This window comes from Hyaloscypha bicolor, assembly GCF_002865645.1.
Source record: "Hyaloscypha bicolor E unplaced genomic scaffold K444scaffold_118, whole genome shotgun sequence".
Taxonomy (NCBI): Eukaryota; Fungi; Ascomycota; class Leotiomycetes; order Helotiales; family Hyaloscyphaceae; genus Hyaloscypha; species Hyaloscypha bicolor.
The window spans coordinates 542,847-561,802 of NW_020194620.1; the positions used below are offsets into that span (position 1 = coordinate 542,847).

The 18,956-nt window shown below is 50.6% G+C and overlaps 6 protein-coding genes across 6 annotated transcripts; 2 read left to right on the forward strand and 4 right to left on the reverse strand.

Annotated features, from left to right (window-relative positions):
* Positions 1 to 754: 754 nt before the first annotated feature.
* On the forward strand, positions 755 to 2,716 carry K444DRAFT_616009 (cyclophilin-like protein). Its single transcript, XM_024880840.1, has one exon. The coding sequence runs from the start codon at positions 814 to 816 to the stop codon at positions 2,425 to 2,427; it is 1,614 nt and encodes a 537-aa protein (XP_024733118.1). The 5' UTR covers positions 755 to 813; the 3' UTR covers positions 2,428 to 2,716.
* A 901-nt stretch (positions 2,717 to 3,617) lies between these two features.
* Positions 3,618 to 5,833, forward strand: K444DRAFT_632639 (uncharacterized protein; the record flags this gene model as incomplete). Its single annotated transcript, XM_024883501.1, has 2 exons — positions 3,618 to 4,096; positions 4,153 to 5,833. The coding sequence occupies 2 exons, from the start codon at positions 3,618 to 3,620 to the stop codon at positions 5,831 to 5,833; spliced, it is 2,160 nt and encodes a 719-aa protein (XP_024733119.1).
* Positions 5,834 to 6,631: 798 nt separating this feature from the next.
* Positions 6,632 to 8,293, reverse strand: K444DRAFT_693466 (uncharacterized protein; the record flags this gene model as incomplete). Its single annotated transcript, XM_024887844.1, has 2 exons — positions 7,083 to 8,293; positions 6,632 to 7,031 (listed from the first exon to the last, which is right to left on the reverse strand). The coding sequence occupies exons 1-2, from the start codon at positions 7,811 to 7,813 to the stop codon at positions 6,632 to 6,634; spliced, it is 1,131 nt and encodes a 376-aa protein (XP_024733120.1). The 5' UTR covers positions 7,814 to 8,293.
* Positions 8,294 to 11,267: 2,974 nt separating this feature from the next.
* K444DRAFT_57006 (uncharacterized protein) lies at positions 11,268 to 12,176 on the reverse strand. The gene is made up of 2 exons (XM_024877252.1): positions 11,641 to 12,176; positions 11,268 to 11,583 (listed from the first exon to the last, which is right to left on the reverse strand). The coding sequence occupies exons 1-2, from the start codon at positions 12,055 to 12,057 to the stop codon at positions 11,551 to 11,553; spliced, it is 450 nt and encodes a 149-aa protein (XP_024733121.1). The 5' UTR covers positions 12,058 to 12,176; the 3' UTR covers positions 11,268 to 11,550.
* Positions 12,177 to 12,295: 119 nt separating this feature from the next.
* K444DRAFT_535707 (uncharacterized protein) lies at positions 12,296 to 14,250 on the reverse strand (the record flags this gene model as incomplete). Its single annotated transcript, XM_024875311.1, has 3 exons — positions 12,296 to 13,227; positions 13,275 to 13,848; positions 13,921 to 14,250. 3 exons carry the CDS (start codon positions 14,248 to 14,250, stop codon positions 12,296 to 12,298), a joined length of 1,836 nt encoding a protein of 611 aa, XP_024733122.1.
* Positions 14,251 to 17,885: 3,635 nt separating this feature from the next.
* On the reverse strand, positions 17,886 to 18,866 carry K444DRAFT_56939 (uncharacterized protein). Its single transcript, XM_024877234.1, has 2 exons — positions 17,956 to 18,866; positions 17,886 to 17,905 (listed from the first exon to the last, which is right to left on the reverse strand). Exon 1 carries the CDS (start codon positions 18,555 to 18,557, stop codon positions 18,033 to 18,035), a length of 525 nt encoding a protein of 174 aa, XP_024733123.1. The 5' UTR covers positions 18,558 to 18,866; the 3' UTR covers positions 17,886 to 17,905; positions 17,956 to 18,032.
* Positions 18,867 to 18,956: the final 90 nt, after the last annotated feature.

Below are 18,956 nucleotides of genomic sequence, written 5' to 3' on the forward strand. Positions count from 1 at the left end.
ACGCTTCTCCTCGTCGTTAAGGAGAGATATTTTACCCTGAGAACCTGCCATTAATTCAGCGATAGTTATACTGTGCTGTGAGTCGCTAAGAATGTGGTCGGTGTATGAATGGTTGGTTGTGATCTTTGTGGTGGAGGAAACTCTTGGGGCTCTGCGGCAGGCTAACGGCCTAGTCAATAGCGAGTATGGTGCGCTATTCCCTTGTAAGTATATTTCCGCACTGTGCGAGCTCATTCAATGATGCGATAAAGTATACTCGATTGCGGGCAAAGATGTTTAGTTTTGGGGGTAACTTGGTGCTGGGATCAAGCAACTTTGGGCCAACCCCAGTGGAAGTGAAGAAGGGACGAGGGAAGCAGAAATGGCCTCGTATACTGCCAAATAATCGAAAGAAATGGCACCGTTTCCTTCTTCAAACTTGGATTCTCACTACTATTTATTAACAATTAATAAGATATCATGTTAGTTTTTCTGTACCTCCGGGAGCGAAGTGCTTCAACCGTCTGATAAACTAGATGGAGACTCGCAAAAAACACTCTGCTGCAAACCATGTTCACCCAAGCAGGGATGTCCCAAAAGCAAACTCTTCCAGAGCCCGTACATGCATCACAATTGGCCATCAATCCTTACCTCATAGGAATCACTTCTTCTGCGCAGGGAAGCTTGGAACCTGTCGTAGTCACGTGACCATAGCATCCCGTCCGCAAATCACAGAGCCTGCAAAACTTTCAGCCGCATTCAAAACGCCCCACCTCTCGACGACAACCCATCAAACCTCCTCAAGGCCTCATTAACTTGCAGGTCCCGGCCACCATGTCCGCAGTCTACAACCTCGAGCCGCAGCCCACGGCCTCCTGCATCCTGCACACGACCTCTGGCGACATCTCGCTCGAGCTCTGGGCCCAGCAGATCCCGCTCACCTGTCGAAATTTCCTGCAGCACTGTCTAGATGGCTACTACGACAACACCATCTTCCACCGTCTTGTTCCTGGCTTCATCCTCCAGGGTGGTGATCCAACAGGCACCGGCTCGGGAGGAGAGAGTATCTACGATGGCGGGCAATTCGCTGAAGCACGAGAGGAGGGGGGAATATGGCCTATGGAAGACAGGAAGGGTGCGAATGCTGGCCCGCGGGGCGTAGGCTTTAAAGATGAGTTTCACAGCCGGATAAAGTTTAACCGGAGAGGATTGTTGGGGATGGCAAATGAGGGGCCGGATACGAATGGAAGCCAGTTTTTCATAACGTTGGGTGATACGCCGGAGCTGCAGGGGAAGAATACCCTTTTTGGACGGGTGGAGGGGGATACGATCTATAATGTTGCGAAGATGGGAGAGGCGGAGGTGGGGGAGAATGATAGGCCGGTTTATCCTACCAGAGTTACGAGTGTGGAGGTACTGGTCAATCCGTTCAAGGATATGGTAAAAAGGGTGAGGACGGCGCCGGTCGTGCAGCAGCAGAAGCCTGTGGATAAGAAGAAGAAGAGGAAGGCGGGCAAACAGTTATTGAGTTTTGGGGCGGACGAGGGAGATGGGGAGGATTTACAGCCCGTGATCAAGAAGGCGAAGTTTGATACGAGGATTGTGATGGATACGGAGGATGCTGCACCGGAACCAAAACCTAAGCAAGCTTCCAAGGAAGCCAAGAAGAAGGTTACAAAACCAATTTCGGTGGAATCTTCCCCAGAACCATCACCTGAACCAGCAAAATTTTTACCCAATCGAGCCGCAAAACCTGATATCCGAGATATTTCCTCTTCGCCAGAACCAGAACCAGTTCAAAAAGTTTCGTCATTGTTAGATCGAACAAATGCACAAATAGCAGAGCTCAAGGCGTCGATGAAGAGAAATGTGCAGACCGCACCTGTTAATGAAAAGAAGAAATCAGTGTTGGAAACGATGATTCCCAGAACCTCGGTCCGGGGACGGAAACGACATCCTGGGGAAAGCGCACCACCTGATCCACGAACTTTGGATATCTTGAATGCGTTTAAGTCAAAGTTGGATCAGGCACCGCCTGAAAAGGACGTCCCAAAACTCGAACCTATTCTGGCTGAAGAGAAGAAAGACCAGGCGGAAGACGACGAAGAAGCAGCTTTGTGTGATCTCCATTTCATCGCAAATTGCCAGTCATGCCAGAAATGGGATGCTCAAGGCGAAGGAGAGAATGAAGATGACGACGATGATATTGGTTGGATGTCTCATGCGTTGTCATTCAAGGAAGACAAATTGGGCAAGGATTTGAGTTACAGGAAGAAGGCTGAGGACGAATTGGTCGTCATTGATCCTAGGGAGAAAGCTAGGACTTTGAAGGAGGAAAAGAGAGCGCAGAGAGAAGCGAAGGCCGGTGGAAGTGGCAGAGCGTGGGATCAGGCAAGGAACGAGAAATTGGCCAGGTCATCGGCGCTGGCTGGTAGAGGAGCCAAGTGAAGTGCACCGGAGGTCCGGCACGAGTCATCCGGTGAAAGAGTCACGATTCATTGCTTGGATGTTTGGATGATTCAGGTGGAAGACTTCCAACTGGTCGTCAGAAGAATCACATCGGGCTGATGGTTATTAAAAAGGTGTTGCAGGTTTTCACTGTGGATTGAAAGACTCGTGGTTTCATCTGCTATGAATGACGGATGAAATCCTCTGATCGGCAGCTGAATGAAAATATTCAGCCTCCTCAACCCTTGTCTCATAAAATGAAACCCCAAATGAATACTTTCTTCCTCCAACAAATAACCCTTGTGTGCTGTGGATGATTGTAAACGTCCCGGCTTTTAGGTCTCACTTAATGTCATCAAAGATTTGTAATAATCGTACTCAGAAACGAGCCTAAATGATTCCATTTCGCAGTACAGCGCTGCAGCCATCAGATTTTAGGTTTCACCATCTTGCAGCCTCGTCCGGGGTAGGCTAGACGAACGGGCGGAGCTGATTGGCTCTTTTTAGCGATGACCGCAATCTCGACAATAGAAATCTACAACCCGCTGTTGAAGTGTTTGTCACTCCATCTTCAACCAGCTACTCCATCACCGCAAAGCCTACACTCTCTGCGCATCCCCATACAATGAATGCGTCTTCAATCACTTGAGGGACCTTGTTAGAGCCTGATTCATCAACTGGAACCGCCAAAGAGCCCGCAAATCCCGCGAAACCGCCTCACAATCAACGAGCCAACTGCAGCATCCCGAACCTCCGCATTGACCCATCGACCACCAGTCTTTCGCGAAGCAAGTCTCACACCTTTGTCTAGGACAATAGAACCTCTACCAGAAGATCCTCAAGCCTACCAGCACTGGGCGCAGCCTCCTCTTTGAGAACTTTCTCTCGCGATCCGCATTTAAGCTGCCCTCCTAATCTCGTCTGGCCACAGCACCATCTGTTCATCTCCGGCGCAAACCAGAATCTCGGCGATCGACCAGTAAGCAAACGAAAGTGACCACGCAGAGAAGTTGGGAAGTCTTAGGGAGATCCTGCCGAGTGTTGCGAAGCAGGGTGCCTGGAGCGGCTAGGAAGGCTGCAGTCAGCCTCGACCTAGTACGGATAGCCTCAACGTCTGCCCGACCGACGCCAGTCACCGACACAATCACATCTTCCCTTGACCGCAACATCACGGTCGCATGCACAATCATATGCCTCCTACCAACCCCAGAAAACGAGCAGCACCTGGAGCTTCACCAGCAACACAAGCATCCGCCATGCCGCAATCCTATACTGCACCTAGCCAGGTGTCGAATGCAGAGTTTCTTCGATGGAGCCAAGGTCCCGATAATACCGCCTACCCCGATCCTGCGACTTTCAACATGAATAGTTACAGTGGCAACGGCTTAACGCAAGCGCCTTATGATCAGTCCGTTCCTGCTACATCAACACAGCTGGCTCGCCGACCCGTCAACCGACAACTCGTCCCCACGGGACAGCGACCCGGCTACGACAATACAGGCGATCCTTGGGGTCAGTTTGGGGACGACTCCATACTTGATCCGCAAAATCCTGTGGCGATGGAGGAGACGGATAGCATCGAAGCGCTCGAAGAGAGGGCGACAGTTGCGAAGAGGGAAGCACAAGCGAAGCGGAAACAGATTCCGCCGTTTGTGCAGAAGTTAAGCAGGTAAGCGTCTCATCGTTTCACTCTTAGTTCTGTTTGCTGACTTGGTTTTGTACTAGCTTCCTTGAGGAATCGAGAAATACGGATCTCATTCGATGGTCTGATCGAGGCGATTCGTTTGTTGTGTTGGACGAAGACGAGTTTGCCAAGACTTTGATACCCGAACTGTTTAAACACAACAATTATGCGTCCTTCGTCCGGCAACTGAACATGTATGGCTTCCACAAACGGGTCGGATTGTCGGACAACTCGATGAAGGCGAGCGAGAGGAAGAACAAGAGTCCCAGCGAGTACTACAACCCCTACTTCAAGCGCGGCCATCCGAATTTGCTCTGGCTTATCAACAAACCGAAGGGTGGAGGTACGAAAAGTAAGAAGGCGAGACAGAAGAATGAAGATGCGGCAGACGGAGATAGTGATGATGACGGGAGAGATGTTGAGGAGGTGTACGGCAATAACATCCAAAATTCCCGGGCACTTTCAGCGGCACCGGAATCCGGACCTCTGCAGAAACGAGATGTAGCTGCCCTTCACAACCAGCTGGCGGAAATACAGAAGCAGCAGAGTCAGATCACCAATGCCATTCAACGCTTACAAAAAAATCATAATCAGCTCTATCAACAGTCGGTTGCCTTTCAGACGTTACATGACAGGCACGAAAACTCGATCAACGCCATTCTCACGTTCCTTGCTACCGTCTACAACCGGAGTCTTGATGGTCAGGGCCCGCAAAATATTGCCGAGATGTTTGCTAATGGTATTCCTCACAACGTACCGCAGCAAGGAAATGTAGTGGACATTGGAGATATTGGAGATGTAATGAATCAACAACAGCAAAATCCTGGAAACCTCAGTCCTCACCGGAGACAGCAGCGATTGCTGATGGCTCCACCAAGCGCTGGAGGAAGAGCAACTACGGCTTCACCGTCCACAGCCGCTTCAACTCCGCTAGCATCGGGCTATGCTCAAACGCCTCAGTCCGGAGCCATCGAAGAACTTTTCGAGACCTCGCCTGCAGACTCTACGCAAGTCAAGGCTGAGCCAATTCGGCAACAGCAGCCAAGCCTGATGATGAACATAATCAACAATACAAACGCTCGATCCCGTCCCAACAACAGTGCCATGGAGTTCCCAGAGATGCTTTCCCACTACGAAAATGCCAACGGGAATTCCCCTCTAACATCCGAACAACGCAACACTATGCTCAACCTCATCGCAAACACGACATCCGCACCTGGAAGCAACAATGCGCTTGTTAGCCCCACGCCTCCCGAACCCCCCACCTTGGAAGAGATGGGTTATACGCAGGCCGAAATCGATGAGCTGGTCCGTCTTCAAACGGAGCAACAAGCTCGTATCGACGATGTCAAGATCCAACTCTCGCCACTCAGTCCCTCTGGCAGCATCCCCGGTCTCGACGGCAACTCCTACTTCAACGGCACCGACTCACATGATCCCAACGCGGCGAACCTCGATCTCGATCAATTCTTGGATACTGGTGCGTTCTACAATGGAAGCAGTCCGATTGCGCATGGAGACTACAACTACGACCACTTCAACGATGGGACGGTCGGCATTGGAGACAGCCACTTCGATATGGGTATGGACGGTGTTCAAGATACAGGCAGGGTTGTGGAGACAGTTGATGGCAGCGAAGCCGCGACACCAGAAACGGGCGTCACGGAAGCAGTGCCATTGAGCCCTCTCCGAAGCCCCAGCAAGAGACGGCGAAAGAATTGATATGTTTGCTCTTTGCGTTCTTGTTCACATTTAGTTGATTGCATGAGGCGGCGCAGCGGAATTAGGGTATGGCTGGATTGGTGCTTTGAAACGACGATACGATTGATGAGGTGGCCGGACGTTCAGTCATATGAGCAGACGGGTGGATATTCTGGGCTTTGCATTTGCAACTGGCTCTGGCGCTGCGAGGCGTTTCTACTACCCTGAGATGAAAGCATGGATATAATGGTGAAGAAAATGAATAGAAATTGTTGCCAGCTCCAGTTCCTTCCTTTTGCTTCATTTTGATTTCCTGGGTGTCTATTGTTTTAGGAGGCTCTCGCAAGATGCGGGCGGAATGAAAACACGGCCTACAGGCTTTTAGGTTGATTAAATTTAAGATAGTCATTACATCTCTGTTCAAACGAGCTCTATGGGGGAGTGCTCATTCCTTGTTAACTCAACCATGTGGGAAAGCACACTCTCTTCATCCACGCAGATTTCGGTTCGTTGCCCCATTTGGACTTGCATCATTCACAAGCGATGGAATGTGCGAAAGCTCTGATTCCGACTGTGTGTCTTGATAGTTCAATCAAGAGAATGCCGCGTTTCCTAGTCGACCTATCTATGCCAACTACCCGACTGCAGAAAACGATGCTCAAGAAGACGTGCTACCTGAATCCTTTACCTCTGTCACTCTCTTCGCTTCCTCTTCTTCAAATTTTCATCCGCTGGATCTTCGCCCGAACTCGGGTCAGAATCAGACTTCTCAGGCTAAAACTCAGGCGGCAGAGAACAATCCTCGTACGCCAGCCTCTTCTAATCCATTGTTCTCCAATCTAGTCCCTTCGACATACACTCCTCCCTCTCCTTCTCAAACACGCTGCCGGTCTTCAGCAAAATTCTCTTAACTTTCTTCACTCCATCCACAACAATCTCTCCAATGCCCGCCCCCTCCTCCTGCTTTCTCGCGTATTCCCGTTTTCTTTTCCGCGCGTTCACGCCATCCAACAATTCGGTAACCATGCCTCTCTCCTTTGGAACAAACTTCTCCCCATCTCTCATTCTGCTCAACCATTCCTTACCTTCTTCGGGGTTGATGTTCTTTCCAGGAAAGATATATATTTTCGCGCCGGTCGCGGATCCAATCTGAACATCCTTCGGACCTTTCGCGCCAGTCACGGGACCAAGCTTAACATCCTCCTTCATACTAGGCTGTCTGCTTTGGGTTAGCTCTCAATCTTTCATGGATTTCCATCTCGAATCCTACTCAACCAAAAGATACTTCCCCTCCTTCCCTTTTATCGTCAATTTCTTCTTCTTCTGCGCCTCCTCAGCTTGTACCTTCGCCTGTATCCTCGCTTGCATTTCCTTTTCTCTTTCTCTCTCTTTCCGAACATCAGGTTCGTCCTCATCAACATCGCTCTCCTCGCTCTCTTCAGCTTTGCTCCTCTCCCTCTGCTCCCTCTGCTCAGCCTTGCTCCCCTCAATCTCCTCCCTCTCTCTTCTCCGCACCTCCAAGCCCCTCCTCTCCCTCCAAAACGCCCCTTTCTCGCCTTTCTCCTCCACGCTCTTCACCCAATCCCCCATCAACCGCACACCCTCCAACCGCAACACGACCGGCCATCCCTTCCTTATACACGCGGAATACAGTGCTTGTATGGCCATCGCCCTCTCCTTATCTTCTCCTTTTCCGTATGCCAGTCCGCGGACAAAAGCCTTGAATTCTTCGTATGCAGCCTCATCATCCTTCGATGTCTCCTTCCTTTCCAACTTCTTCGCCCCCCTATCGTCCTCGTCATGAACACACGGCGACTTGGACTTCAACACCAACTTCGGACAAGTCCAGCCCTCGTCGGCTGAGCGAAGGCGCGGATGAATACGATGGAGTCCGCGTGGGCGTTTGATGAGCACTGGACTCGGTGTCGATCTCGGCGCAAGCGATAACTCTAGGGCTTTTCTTGATGGCCGGAGAGATCGTGTGGACTTACGGACTGCCATTGGAGATTCTTTCGCGATTCTGCCTGTGCTGGGTTGGAGTTGGGGATACTGGCAGAGAGTTTGTGTGGTGTGGGATGGGACTTGTATTGATGCAAGATAGCTATACGATTGTATTAATGTTATTGTTGATGCTGTGTTGTTATTTGGAAGAAAGGGGAGGAAAGGAGAGGCTTTGAGAGAGAGGTTGCGGTGGGGGAAGGGGGTGAGTCGTGCTTTCCTTTTTCGGCGAACATGAATGCAGGAGCGAAAGCTGGCTTCGAGTACAGACGGCTTGGGATAATGCCAGAGAGTGCTGGATATCGGTGCATTGGTTTACCATTGCTGAATGTCGAGCCTGGATTCGTTGGATCAGGGAGGAATGGGTTTCTGATACATGAGGACTGGATGGCGTGGACGTTCTCAATGAGAAAGGCATTCAGCGGCAATCTGAAAACACACCGATCATCGATTAAAAATCCGTCTGGGTTCTCTGATTTCTTCACGCCAAATTATGCCTTTCGGCTTGAATTTCCGCATGAGGTGGGAATTCAAGGGAGACTGCGCCCCCTTCACCTCGCTTAGTACCCATCAAGTAAACAAAGCCTCTCAATGCCCCCAGTCAACTTCGTAGATTCCGTATATCTGATTAAGTCTTTCCATCTCCTGACTTAAACGCCTCATATTAGCTACTGATGGACACCAATCTTAGACCGAAGGGATTAGTAAAAGGATCGCGCAGAGACAAAATTAATGTTATTTTTAATTTATCCTAGCACATTCCTACACTACACAGAACCCGTTCCTGTTAGGAAGCGGGAGCAGGGCTGCTGTACTGGCGACATCAAGGTAAGCAGAGTTGAGGCCAGGGTGGGAGGTAGTGGTAAGCAAGAGCGGGGTAGAGGCAGCCCCGGCCTGAGCATGGAGCCAAAGTTCATCCTGCGTCGAAAGGGGCTCGTTTTGGCTCTCTTAATCAAGTGCGTGTTGGAGGTGAAAAGGTATTAGAGTAACATAATCTGAATAGAAAGGAGATACATAGTAAATCACTTTATGAGCTTATATATACCATTCCTGATAGGTACTAAAGATATCAACCAAGCGCTAATGATATTTTTGTTCTGAAGGACTGTCGAGACACTTGAAAGGAAAGCCTCCTTAACAACGGCATCAACCTCATATTCCTTTTTCAACTACACTAACGCAGCACACGTAATGGACAGAGCCAGCTAGAATACATGTGTGAGAAAATTCACTGATACGCCCGAACGAATACATAACTATCCAACCAATAATCGACAGCAAGCGCACGCTTCGCTCGTAGGGCTTTGCACAAGATAGACAACGTCCGAGCCTACCCAGTACAGCCTAACACTTGCAGTATTCAGTTCCCTCCCGTAATAAAAGTCCTTCGTTCCTACCTCAAGACCACTTGCTTCTTGCTTTCCAGTCCCCCTCAGCCTGCATATTTGTTTTATCGGAATTCAAACTGGAAGATCAATTTCGTTTGAATGAACATTGACAGTCGTACGTTCCTCCCAACCGTGCCGGCCAACCTTTCTCTGGAAATGATGTACGGTTAAAAGCCTCTACACTCCAAACATGTTTTCATTCGACACCTAATCCTTCTTAAGTCAAGCCTTACAGTAACAAACTCAGGCTCTGTCCCCTACAGAAACGGCTAAGGCGTGGCGTCCAGCCTCTCGGGGGCAAATTTTTGGTGTCTCCTCTGTCGAAAACTCTCCAGTCATCATTCCTTCAACAGCTGCCTGCAAGTATCTGGCAACATCAGCGAAATCCGGGCGAAGTTTGGGCTGCTGGTGGAATCGTCGCCAATCTTCTGCGTGGTCGACACTCTCGTAGTGTGGGGTCAAATAATATTCTATCTCACGCGAGTCGGTCCTCGAGATGCTATTCGCATAGTTGCAAAAAGCAGACAGCAACACGACCCTGATGCAGCGGAAGAGCCGACACCATCTTCATGCATTGTTGGGAGATGCCTCTTGTTACTTCTCGCGATCCTGCAACCGTTGAAACTATATGCTCAAAGAGGGATTCCGTGGACACAAGCCTTCGGTGCTTCTCCATTTCCCGCTCATCTTTCATCGAACTTCAAGTGGGAAAAAGTTGTCATTGTGAATTCCCGCTTGGGTATCTACCCAAAGTAAAAACTTGATTTTGGATACAGCACCAGGAGCATTACTCCTGGCCTGTGACGTCGGGGTGGGCGGAGGCGAGCAGGCGAGGGTTGATGTTGGCATTGTCGCCATCGTCCCCATTTTCTTCCTTATCCTCACCTTCCTCAGAGAGAGCGCAGACGAAAAACTAACTTACTCCTCGCCACTACTAATTTGCTAGCAAAGGTGCCACAAGCGAACAGACCACCAGACGCGAGAGAACGTACTTCTTCTCTGCAGGCATTGTGCGTGCTTGGACATCTTTCATTGCCAGCCTCCCGCATCTCGCCATCGACCTTCAAGACTCCTTCCCAACAGCAGAAAAGAGAAGAAAAGTACTTCCAAATCCTTCGAGACGATTGATTATCTAAAAACCTACATGCATCTACTCAGCACTGTTCTCATCCAACAGTAGCAGGGTGTCACCCGCAGAAGCTCGCTTATCGACAAGAAGGGAAGGATCTCTCAGCGCAAAGATCCACGAGGATTTATAGGTCTCACTGCAATATGCGAGTTTGACGCGTTTTGACGACGATGCAAACGCCCCCCAAAGCGTCGTTTGGCGCCGTTGTCGAACGGTCCAAGCTCCTATCCGGCAGCGGGGGGTTGCGGATCGGATTAGATAAGATTTTCGAAGAGGGGCTGCGAATGAGATTGGTCGCATGGGCTACTTCTTTTTATAAGGGGAGATGCGGCATCTTCTTGCCTTATTAGTTGGCAAGTATACATTCGAGCTTGGTATTTGGTTCCCCCTGTGTGCTTAAATATGTTATTAATGATTCGTCTTGTAGGAATGTTATTGTTTTCTCTATACCAGCTGCTAAGCGAGGAAATAGGGGTTGTTCTCACTCAAGCACACGCGCGAGATTTAGACGCTGCTGATAGTGATGAGAACCAGCAAAGGAAAGTTGGACTGTATGTCATTGTGAAATTGAAAATCTCACGCCTCAAGAGGATATTTAAAGCGGAATCACTTTGGTCGAAAAGGTGGTTAGGTCTCGCCCCAATTCGGGATATATGAGGAAATTGAGCCCAGAGCCCGGAGTGATAGACTTCAGATTTTCATTTTCACAAGCTTCCACCCACTATCCTATCCACTATATCCACTATATCCCTCATCCATCCTATCAAGTATCCCAACGCCACATGATTCGATTATTAAATAGCACAAGTAATATAATGCAACACATTTCAATGCAAAAAGATAAGATCAGAAGAACAAACATGACGCGAGCAAAAGCAGTAGCGGCAAACGTTTGAGGTACGTAGAATACAGAAGCCCAGCCAATTTCCAGTTAATCAACTCGACCTGCCGCGCCCAGTCCATTCATTCTTGAATCAATATCCTTCTTGCCGTCCATGCGAAGTATCCAAGAGGGAACGAGGGGAGGGAGGACGCATCGCCATCGGTGCGAGGGTTGCTGTTCGAGTCGGGATCGAGGTCGAGGTCGAGGAGGGAAAAGCCCAATTGCATCGCAGTCAAATATCATTTTCTCTCTTTCTTTCATTCATTTCATAGCCACCACGCTCGCCTTAAAACTAAATATCATATATCGAGGAGATTTCGGGGCATGGAGATGACAACCCCTATATTAGGTGGGAAAAATTCGAGGCGAGGTGCTGCGAGGTGGTGGTGGTGTGTAAGGATGTGCTGAGTAAAAAGGGGGGTGTTCATACGGCGTAAGCGTGGCGTAAGTCATGATGGTTGCCCAGTCGCTGTAGTATTGGATATCGATTATCGTTCCGTCTTTCGTCTGTCCGTCCCGTAAATCGACGGTTTGTATAACGCTCGTCGTGTGTGTTCGTCAAAAATAAGCCAAAGGTTTTTTTGGGGGTATTGCAAAAAAAACTGAGCGCTGGATGGAGGTGTGTAGGGGAAGAAAATTCGTCGTCGTTCCAATCTTCGTCGTTTCTTTCCTGATTACGCCGGTGTTTGTATATATGTACTGACGCCAAGTCGCAGGTGATGTAAGGAGTGTGGATCCAACGAATATCCAAGCCAGGTGTGTGAGGCCAAGGAGGAAGGATGTGGTAATTACAATAAGCAAGACGCGAAACTCCGTGGAATGGAACAAGACAAGTGCTCGAGATCATCGAGAAACAGTCAAACTCCTTCCAAGTAATGCATTCAGCGGGTTAAGGGTCGTCGATTCGCATCTAAACTGAACACTGAAGATGATTTGCTTTTATGTCGTGGGTAAATGTGCAATGCGATGAGGCTGGCACGATAGATCTAAAGTGTTTCGTTGGCCGTCGTAATGTCGTAAAGAGTCTCTCGGCGGACGAGACTTTAATTGAATCGAGAGGCGGCGCCGTTTCGATCAGAGGAATCTTAAGCTCTGTTATCATCCCAGTTCGACTCGTAGCGCTTGAGATCATGCTCACCACTGCCTCTATTGGCATGACCATTCTGTCGCTGTCTGCCAAAACCTTGTGCTCCAGATCCCCAGTCATTGCCAGGTCCTCTTGGCTGTCTCTCAATAACCGTCGAAGACCCATTTCGGGGGTTCTCTTCGTAATTGTTACTGTTTCCATTTGGACGTTGGCTTCCGATAGGGCCGGCGCTGGGGGTGTGGGTCTCCCTCTCCTGGCCGATGCGCCCGCTCCGATTATTTTGAGGCCGCTCGTACATTGACATGCTGTTCATGCCACTGATGAGGAAATCCTCGCGAGCATTCATCCCACTGGCGGAGGTCGGTGTGAGATTAGGTGTGCCGGAAGCTGCAGAGGAATGGCCGTAGTCAGTATACCTCGAAATGTTTTGGGTAAGACCAGCAGGAAAACTGGCGGTAGAGGGCACTGGTGAAGGTGTATACGAACGCAAGTCGGCGAATGATTTTGCGGCTCGAAGATTGGGCCCAACGGGATGCATTCCCGGCGAATTAGGGATGTCCAAGTGGCCGCCCGAGGTCTGATTGCGCAGAGTGTGGTAATGGGATCCTGCCTCACGGGTTTCGCTGAAGTCGATCGTGGCTGCGCGATTCAAGATACGGCGTCCATCCAGTTGTGGATTGTAAAGAGACTGCCCTTGAGGAACCGGTGGACTGATTGTAGCTCCTCGCTTGAGGATCTGAACACAGCGTGTATCTCCTTGACCTTCAGACCTGTGCTCCAGCCCCATGTGGTGAGCAAGAGTGTGGATGATGCGGCGGTCAGTTGGCGATACTGTGCTCGGGAAGATCAGAGTCTCCTTTCCTTCAGTGTTCTTAAACAACATAAGCTCATTATAATATCCAAGGGTCGTCGGATCATTCAAATCGATTTCTATTTGTGTTAGTTAGGAAATAGGGGGGTAATGATCTAATTCTTACCCAACTTGCCGCGCATCGAGACGGGCGACGGTGATGTGGGATGGTGATTAGATCCGATAGACGCCATAGAGGATTGAGGATGGAGTGGATTTGTAACCTGGCCCGGAGGAATAGGCTGATGTTGCTCCTGAAGCTGACCACGCTTCTCTCTCTTGTCTCTCTCGATACGTTCCCTCTCCTCAGCTGGGAGCATCTTTTTGTATTCAACCCTCAGTTTTCGACCTTGTAGCTCCATGTGATTCATCGCACCGATGACATGTCTTGTCTCCTCAGGGTTGGTGAAGTTTGCAAAGGCAAGACCTCTGAAGACGCCGTTGTCGAAGTGGTAATTGAAAGCGTAGGGAAGCGGAAGTTGCATTTCAGACATGAGAGCGACAAGCTGCTCCTTCTTAACGGCGAAAGGTATGTTCTTGATAACGATAGCGGTAGGGATAAGCTCCTCGCGTTCGAGTCGCCCAGGGGCAGGGGGGGAGCCACGTTGAGGTTCCTGCATCATTTGGGGGTTGAATTGGCCGTTCATTTGGTAGCTGTCCATGTTCTGCGACTGTTGCTGCATTTGTGGATCCATCCAGACCTGAATGTATTCATTAGTCCCCAGTAGCACATTATAACCCATAAAGCTAGGTCTTATATAAGAGCTGCTTACAGTAGGCAGTCCAGCCCTGCGAGTTTGAGGCTTAACTCGTCCCGTCCCGCCCATCGCACCATTAGCCCCTCCATAGTTCCAGCTCTGGGTGTCGTACTGGTAATTGGCGTGGAGGGTCGCCGAAGGCATCCGGTTCTCAAATCGAGAGGGGCCCTCATATCGCGCAGCGTGGTCCTCTGCCGTGTAGAGACCTTGCGTCTGACCCATGCCGTAGCTGTTTTCAAAGTGTCGCGATGGCTGGCGGTTCAGCGTGCTCGGATATCCACGCGTGGAGCCCGGCGACCGGTTGTTGTCGTATGCTTGATACATGTCTGCGTATTGCTGAGCCATGCTGAGGTCCTGGCGGATCGGGAGGACCTAAAGAGGCAGCGAGCTCTCGTGGTCCCAGCAGCGTATGCAAGGAGCCGGCAGTGGCACGCTGTGAAAGCTTAAAAGGGCTGCTCCGAACCTCACGAAGCTCGTGCAGCTGGAGCGAACTGCGTCGGCGGTCGTCCGGTGCTGCGCAGAGGGTGCTGCAGCGTGTTTGCAGCTGCGTGCAGCTGGAGAGAGGTCGAACGAGTGTGGAGGCTCCGACGGGAGGTAGTCGGTACTTGACGACCTTTTCTCCTGGTGCTTCGAGCAGATTGAGCGGGGCGGGTCGCGATGTGGTGCACTCGTGAAAGGGGGGCGGGCAGGCTCAATGTCGCGCAATCAAAGGGGACTATTCGATGTGGTCGTCTCGTCGTTACAGAGAGGGTGGTGGTGGTGGTGAGGGAGGAAAAGGGTCCTGAGCAGGTCTGAACAGGAGGTGTGACTTTTCGAAGTTGTGGTGAAGTGAAGAGTGGCTCTGCAAAGTCCGGCCACTAGCCGTGTTGGGGGTAGCGCAGGCTAGGAGCGGATGGCTCGCTAAATGAAGGGATAAGTCGCCGTCACCGTCCCAGAGGGCAGTGAAGCGTGTGTGCCGGTCCAAACATCAGACACAATTCAGTGAAAGCTTGGGAGTGAAGATGATGCTGCCAAGTTCCAAGTTCCACGTTCCAACAGGCGCGGCCGTGGTGACGCCCTCAAAACGGCTTAGGTAACCCCTTAGTCAGAGCCCGCCGTGTTCACGGAGTACTTATGGGCCTATGTGCCTCTGTGCTTCTGCCTCTGTGCTTCTGCCTCTGTGCCTATGCCTTTGTGCCTATGCTCTGTGCCCTTGACGTCGACAGAGTCCACTGTGCGGAGTATTTCGCGGGAACGAAATACGGTCCCACCGTGCAGGCTCCAGGCTATGGATGTGTGTGTGTGAAAATTCCGACTGCTGACGGGACGAACGAAACTTGGGGCAGCGAGTGAGGAGAAGCAATCATGGGGAACGGCGCGCTCATAGGGCAGGCAGAAGCCCAGGGCTCGTGGCCGCGACGGGGGTTCTAGGATCGAGGCTGGCGAAAAGGCTCAGGGCTTGCGATGTCGATCCTAGAATAGCCTCAACCGCGTGAGCTTGCAGCAGGGCGAGTGATGACGGGGTGATCGTGGGCTACGAGAGGTTTCCGCTGTAAGAGCAGTCTTCTCAATTTCTATACCAGTACCAGTACGGAGTATTTATATGGAGTTGGTAGAGGAGGAATTGGCCTGCGACTATTGCCTTCTCAGGGGGAGGGACGAGGCGCATATTTCTTACTTCGTGTGGAGGAACCAAACAGGACTTGGACGAGATGAGAGTTCCACGCAAATACGAGACTTAAAAGGTACATCTTCCTGATTCCACCACGGTCACGCCCGTGATTTGCGCCCACATCTCACATCACGCTCCTTCTGTTCACGCCGGCTCCGAACTTTTGGAGTGTTCACGACGCACTCTCATCCCATCAGAGCCATTATTGCATGCCTCCATCGACCATTGGTCGTGCGACGACGTCCAGGGGTGACTGTCAGACCCAGCCCGCAGAGTTGGTTGGTCGTCATGAGGGCTGGGTGTTCTGCAGCTTGACCACAAACAGGACAGGCTGGGCGGGCCAGCCTGAGACCCGACTGTCCGTGTGTCTCTTCTGTGGCAAGGCCACAATTGGTGGGGAAGATATCCCACTGTGTATGATTCCATCCTTCAAGAGGCACAACGCAAAAAGGGTGAAGCAAGTACCAGAGGAAGAAGGCTGCCGATGAATAACGGGACTGCAGAATCCGCATCTGCAGCTAACATGCGCATAGTTGCGCTCTTATGCCTTGACGAGATCATAGATGGCAAAATCTCAACCTGCGAGCTCAACGCATCCTATTAATCCGTGTCTATTAATCTAACCTGCAGCGCGGTGAGCTGTTCTGAGAAATTGTTCTCCAGTATAAGCGCATGTCTGATTGGGTTCCCAGACTCCAGCTGCGAAGAATATGCATATGTAGATCTCGATATGATATGGATTGCTTCTTATGGCGACGGGGCTCGAGATATCAACAAAGCTCCAGATTGGTGAGGTGCGAGGCCGTCATGTAAAGGGGGAGCACGCGAAGATGAATTTTGGAATCGCTGTCTCAGGCTATTGCTTTCTTTGCCAATATCAATAGTGTCAACGTAAGTTCAGGAGACGGCATAAGGTGGTTGATCCGTATTTGCACATCGCGACGGCTCGGGCACTAGTCGATGCCGGCCTGGAGCTGGCCAGTCTATGAGATAATAGTTCAGGAGAAAAACTCCAGGGAGATAACCAGACGAGAATGATAAAATCGTAGGTGACATGGCCCGGGGGTCTTATATAGCATATTAACCCAAGGATTTCATCTCATCAGTTTATCTCCATCTCATCTCATCTCATCTCCAGATCGCCGCCTCCAAAGTTTCCATGATCTGGTCCCGTCGTCGGATCCGCATATTTTCGTTCAATTTTAGCCGTCTCATGCAGCGAAAAGGAGACCTATCATTTTTCCTTTTCCTTTTCTTTTTCTCGGGGAGGCTCTTGTACCGGTTCGCCCCGCCGACCGCGCCTCCACGGTCGATCAAACTGTACGGGGAAGGGATGGGACTCTCGGCTGTGGGCGTTCTATCACAAGGGAATCCTCTAGCAGCAGATAGTGGCATTGAGAGCTCTATCCGCAGCTCTATCCTCGTGCGCATATCAAACTTCAATTTTGCGTCAATTTGTCAAAGAACGAGATGGCCTGGCCGCGCAGAACAAAGGATGCTGGATGCTGGATGCTGAATGCTGAATGCTGAATGCTGAATGCTGCAAGCTTGCAACCTTCCTGCCTCTCTGGCCGTGTCTGCAGCCAAGCGGATGTATTCCCCGTCTCCCGTCCCCCGAAGACAACCCAGCAGGCCAATTCCCATGCCAATGCAACCCTCCATCGCTTTCCAACAAAATTGCTGCACAGCGGGAACACCCATCAGTCACCATGCTGAGCATGCTCACACCTCACCGAGTTCCGATTCCAACCCTCACCCACACGAAGAACAGGACGAAAAAGCATCAGTGCGTCCCTCTCTGCATAATAAATGTTCCTTCAAACCACCTCAACCCGCCAGCATTGGGCCGCCACCGGCCTGCAAGATAGCCAGATGTCTCGCATGCCCTTCCACTCGGAGGACAAGCACAGCTTTCACAACGTCCAGCCCAACGTTGGAGATCGCCTTAACCGCCCGCAAAGAGGTGATAATGGTTCCGATAGGCTGGCGACCCGGACGGGAAGGAGGCCGATGCGCAGTGTGAAGAACGTGCAGCTGCATCCTGGGGGGCGGTCGTCACTGTCGGGCCCGGGTAGATCATGTGATGGCCGCTTTGGGGGGTCGGGAGGCGTGCTCTCGTGATTCGTTTCGGAAATTGGTTTGATCTTCTGACCGAGGAGGAAGTCTGCTTCCCTTGCAATCTTCTTCAAAACAGGAGAGCCTTGTCGCTCGACTTCCGACGCGGGGGGTCATCACGTGACGGATCCGCTTCGGGACACACTTCAGGGGTCAAGTCTCCGCGAGTTCATCGATGATCGTACCCAGTCTCTGACCTCTCAGAACGGCACACTCAGATTACCTCCCTTTTGTTAGGTATCTACCCCTATCCAGGAATTTGCTCAAGCTAACAATCTCCAAGTCATGGTGATGTTTCGGCGATCGAGGCAGTGCAATGTGCTTATGTGCCATGAAATGTTCCACCACCGGTTCGAAACAGTCATCCCAGGCCCCTCCAACCCAGCCGCGCATCTGAAAATCCGTCTATTTTGGGCAAATAGACGGCGCTGAATTTCATCTGATACCTTTCATGCCACAAAACAAGGTGCCATGATTTGCCATGATCGCCTCGCTTGGGTCCGCCAACACTTCTAGCGCCGTTACAAGACCTCTGTGCCCCCAGCTCCCAGACGTCATTGTATCTTGCGAGAGGGATCAAGCTTGACACAATACCAAGATCTTGGATAGTCCTTCCATTCCATTGGAGTATTCTTAAAATACTTCGTCTCTTCAACTCTGACAAGCTGGGCAAGCATCGGCTAAGAAACCCTAAAGTTTGAGTGTCAAAAGGACGGTAGGCCACTTTGGTCTGGGGATTCAAACCGGCCGAGAAGCCTCCCGAGCCAGTATGAGGTGACATTGGTGATATTCTGCTTTGGTTCTCTGCTGTAGTACTGTACAGTAGTAGAAACATGTTCATTGCATAGCCACAGCATCGGTCGGCGACAGTTCTCAAGAATCGCATGGGTTTCCCTTGCCTACATCAGACTCACATCTCACCATCCTCATTTTTTATTTTATTGATCTACCAGTCGGAAAACAGATGCTTCATTCTATGTCATGCAAAAACACTTTGTTCTTCTACCTCCATCTAATCATGAGATCATATCGGAAGATCATATGAAGATACCTGACAGATCACGGCTGGAGCACAGCCAAGTCTTCATCTGAAGGATCACCTCCGACCCTATCTGTTCGGATCATTGTTTCACCCGCATCTATTGCTAGATCGAGGCAAGCTCACCGTTTCGATTTCCCACCATCCTGGGATGGCATCTCTTCGCTGGGGATCATCCATGGAATTAAGCCACCTTCTCCAGTTGCACCTTAATTTTGAGTCTGACTTAACCTTAAACTAGAAAGT